This window comes from Humulus lupulus, chromosome X, assembly GCF_963169125.1.
Source record: "Humulus lupulus chromosome X, drHumLupu1.1, whole genome shotgun sequence".
Classification (NCBI taxonomy): domain Eukaryota; kingdom Viridiplantae; phylum Streptophyta; class Magnoliopsida; order Rosales; family Cannabaceae; genus Humulus; species Humulus lupulus.
Genome location: NC_084802.1, coordinates 164,943,173 through 164,947,894, shown reverse-complemented (window position 1 = coordinate 164,947,894; position 4,722 = coordinate 164,943,173). Strand labels below are relative to the sequence as shown.

At 40.4% G+C, this 4,722-nt stretch overlaps 1 protein-coding gene across 1 annotated transcript; it reads left to right on the top strand.

Annotated features, from left to right (window-relative positions):
• Window positions 1–2,090: 2,090 nt before the first annotated feature.
• LOC133806428 (uncharacterized) lies at window positions 2,091–3,870 on the top strand. Its single transcript, XM_062244530.1, has 2 exons — window positions 2,091–2,284; window positions 2,505–3,870. The coding sequence occupies exons 1-2, from the start codon at window positions 2,091–2,093 to the stop codon at window positions 3,868–3,870; spliced, it is 1,560 nt and encodes a 519-aa protein (XP_062100514.1).
• Window positions 3,871–4,722: the final 852 nt, after the last annotated feature.

Genomic DNA, 4,722 nt, shown 5'->3' with positions numbered 1-4,722 from the left:
TTTTGTGAATGAGAGGGGTCAAGTTCAAGAGCAATTTGTTGAGTATGAGTGGTTACCCATTAAATGCAATAACTGTAAAGGGTTCAGCCACAATATGGTTGAATGCAAGAAAACTCGATCAAAAAATTGGATTAAGAAGGAGGTGTCTGATCTAGAAACAGATGGAGTTCCTACAGGCTCAGGTATTGTTGCTGCTGATGCATTCATAGAGAGTTCAGCAGAAGGTCCTGAACCGGTTAAGGATGTGGTGGGGAGAAATGAAGAGGCTGGGATTGAGTTCAGTAAAGATGCTGATGGTGGTACACAGGACTTGACTTTAACTCCTGGCTCTAATAATAAGGAGAATTGGGAAGTGCCTAAGAAAACAGGGAATTCCCGAGGGAAAGGGAAGCTTTATAAAGCTGTGTTAGACAAGAAGCAGAATGCCTTTAAAGTACTTCAAGAACAGGGGAAAGATGGAACAAGTGGGAATTTAAATGACTTGAAAGTAGATGGATTGCTCCAATATACTTAGTTGGAATGTTAGGGGTATGAATAAAAGAGAAAAGCAATTAGCTATTCTGAATGAATTAAGGATTAATAAATTGGGAATTGGAGCTTTGTTGGAGAATAAGTTGAAGAAGGAAAAAATAGATGATATGAAGGTTAATCTGTATTGTGGTTGGGATTACTACAGCAGCAGTAACTCAAAAGGTAGGATTCTAGTTCTTTGGAGGAAATCTTTTACTAAGATTCAGATTCTTATTGATCACCATCAATTGGTGCACTGTTCAGTTAAAATCTCAGACATGCCGATGGAGTATATGGTTACGTTTGTCTATGGTCTCAACACTGTTGAAGAGAGATTGGAGCTGTGGAGGGGTTTATCTAGCTTACATGTTATAAATAGACCTTGGTTGATTTTGGGAGACTTTAACGCTGTTTTCACTATTGATGACCGGGTAGGAGGGAGGTCTATAAGCACTGCTGAAATAATTGATTCTAATGCCTGGCTTGCCTTGTCCCACCTGGTTTCTATCAAGAGAATTGGTTCTAATTTTACTTGCTCCAATAAACAAGATGGTGAGTATAGGATCTATTCAAAGATTGTTCATGTATTCATCAATGAAGATTGGATTGATGCGTTGCCTAACTCTATTGCAGAATTTCATTGGGAGGCCTTTTCGGATCACTGCTACTGCCTCATTAAATCTCTCAAGTTGGGATCGTTGGGCATAAAACCTTTCTGGTTCTTTAATTTCTGGACAACTCATAAAGGGTTTAAGGAGGTGGTGCGAGAAAATTGGAATAAACCTTTGGCAACTAGGGGTTTGTTGGGTGTGACTAGGAAACTTCTCAGATTAAAGCATGTGTTGAAATCCTTCAATAGAAAGGAATTTGGAGATGTTGAACAGAGATATCACCAACCTAAAGGAGACTATCAGCTGGCTCTCAGTAGAGCTCAAGCTGCCCCATCTAATTTGGTTGCTCAGAAGGCTGAAAAATCAGCAGTTGTCATTTATCAAGAGAATGCTGAAAGGTACAGAAGTTTTTTAATTCAAAGGAGCAAAATAACTTGGTTACAGAAGGGAGATGATAATAATGCTTATTTTCATGCTTGCATTAAAAAAAGAAGAGAGGAGAATCGCATTGTCTCCTTTCTGAATGAGCGAGGGAATATTGTTGACGATTATGGGGCTGTGGTTCATCATTTTCTCAACCATTTTAGAGGCTATATGGGCAGTTCTAGTTCAGCTAATGGTTCTTTTAATGCTCAGTGTATGGAGTTTGGGACATGTCTGGATATTGAGCTGCAGCTGCGGTTGACTAGAAGCTTTGGGAAATCTGATGTTAAGAAGGCTCTTCTTAGCATTCCTGGCGTTAAAAGCCCAGGGCCGGATGGATTTGGGGCTGAATTTTACAAAACAATGTGGCTGGATATTGGGGATGATATCTCAGATGCGGTTCTGGGATTCTTTCGAGATGGAAAAATTCCTGAGGCTCTCAATGAAACAGCGCTTGCTTTGGTTCCTAAAACTGAATCTCCAAGCTGAGCAGTCGATTATAGGCCCATAGCTTGTTGCAACACACTATATAAGTGCATCTCTAAAATGATATGCAGCAGATTATCGGAGGTTCTTCCTCATTTGATAAGTCAAAACCAAGGTGCTTTTGTTAGAGGGAGATCTTTAGCTCATAATATTCTTATATTTCAAGACATGATTAAGAACTACAATAGGAAGAATTCTTCCCCTAGATGTGCTCTAAAGATTGATCTGAGCAAGGCCTATGACACAGTAGACTGGTGCTTCCTTGAGAGATTACTGATAGGGTTTTGTTTTCCCATCCGATTCATTCAATGGGTGATGGTTTGTCTGCGGGGCACCTCTTATGTCCTTATGCTGAATGGTAGAATGCAGGGGGGGGGGGGTTTAAGGGAGTTAAAGGTCTTCACCAGGGGGACCCTATATCTCCTTTGCTATTTGTTTTGATTATGGAATATCTTATGAGGCTGCTTCAACTAGGTGCTCAACAACAAGAGTTTCGATACACCCTTTGTGTAAAGGCCTTAAGATTATAAATCTTTGTTTTGTTGACGACTTAGTTATATTTTGCAAAGCTAATAGTGGCTCGGTCCATGTGGTCAAGCAGGTGTTTGAGGAGTTTTGTAACAACACTGGTTTGAGGGCTAACTCTAGTAAGTCCCAAGTGTTTTTTGGAGGGGTTTCGGTTGCTGTTAAGAACCAGCTTCTTAAGATTGTTCAGCTTGATGAGGGAACTTTCCCTCTTAAGTTTCTGGGGGTTCCAATGCGTCCAACTAAATGGAAAATGGCTGACTTTGATGACATTCTTAAAAAAATCAAGTTAAGACTTCACACCTGGGCAAGTAGACATCTTTCTTATGCAGGGCAGATTCAATTGATCACTTCTGTTCTGTTGGGGCTGCCGAATTATTGGATGAACATTTTCTTACTCCCTCAAAGCATTGTCAAAGAAGTTGATAAACTTTGCTTGTGGTTTCTTTGGGGCAATAACGGTACAAGAAGCAATTTCCACCTCACTTCTTGGTCCACAGTCTGTTTGCCGGAATGGTTTGGTGGGTTAGGTTTCGGTGAGGGATCTAAGTGGAACAAAGCTATGTTAGCCAAATATGTCTGGGCTATCAATAATCAACCTGAAACTCTTTGGGTTAAATGGATCAATTCAGTGTATTTAAAAGGCCAAAGCTTCTGGCAATACAAGCTAAAGATTGACACCAGCTGGTATTGGCGAAAAATTTGTATGCTGCGTGATGTGTTTCCTCAAAAAGTTATAGATGCAGCTGTTAGACAGGGGAGGTTTAAAGTTGGCGTGTTGTATTTGAACTGCATACAGAAGGACCCGATCAGTTACCATAAATTTGTCTGGAACAGAACTAGTGTGCCAAAGCATAGATTTATCACTTGGCAAGCGGTGAATGGGAGGTTATTAACTCGTGATCATCTGAACAGAGTGCTTGTGCAGCTTGATAGCCTACTCTGCCCAGTGTGTGAGATTGATACAGAAAACCATGAGCATCTTTTCTTTCGCTGCAATTTTTCTCAGAGGGTAGTCCGACAAGTTCATAGTTGGCTGGGGTGCACTTGGCCTTTGAATTTCAGTGCTTGGTCTCAGTGGATTGAAAATAGGAGGAGGGATGTTATAGCTATGATTGTGGCAGCTTTCTTCTCAGCGACAGTGTATTACATTTTGTATAATCGTAATTCTTGTTATGTTAATCACTTTTCTTATAGTGTCAATTGTATAGTTGATAGGATTAAAAAGGACATTAGTTACAGATGTAATTACTTTACTCAAAGGAAGCTGACAGGTAAAGAGATGGTTTTTGTCAAGAAATTATCTTCTGTGTAATGTTGTTGTTCCCTTCTATGTGAAGGGTTTGGCTTGTAATTTGTCTGTGATTAATGAAGATTCTCTTTCTTGATAAAAAAAAAAAAAGAGAGCATACGAGCAGTTAGACAATATGAATAGATGTACTTTCTACATCAAGAAAATAAGAGCAAGGAAATTGCAAGTAAAATACCCGAGCTACAATTACTGGTCGCTACAGTATTTACTGAACTACTGCTACACTGACTCTCTAGCTTGAAGAAGTTTGAATTTAAAATATTGGTGTATTTAAAGTTGTCATCCCCCTCAAATAAATGACAGGGAATTGGCAAATTTTCTAAGAGCGAAAGGTCAATACCGTTCTCATCTGAAGATTCAAGGATGGGCGCAGGGTGTTTGGAAACTTTCTTTTTCCCTTTCCCAAAGGAGTAGGGGTAGTAGCTGCTCACGGGGTGTTGGAGGGTTCCCTGATTGTCACCCCAGTTGTCCTCCTCCTTGGAGGTTGTGACAAGTCATGGTGGTGCTCAGTAACTTCTTCACTAGTAGCACTCCCCACTGTTGATTCCCTCACATCCTGGTGAGGTGCCAAAAGGCTGACCTGCCTTAGATTGGCCTCTGTGACCAACTCTTTAGCACTTTTTTCTATGTCAGTCATGTTGGCCAGGGATGCTGCTTGAATCTCCATCTCTGGAGTAGGAGTTGGTCGTTGCCATGGACCTGAAGAATACTACTTTTCTAAGGAATGTGCAGAAAAGTTAAATGGAATTAAACGACCAGAGAATAAAGAAATTACCTCCTCGAGTGAAGGCCAGATTGTTGGCAACCAAGTCTATTGTTAAAAAGTACTCCTGGAAGTACTTTCCTACATTGGAC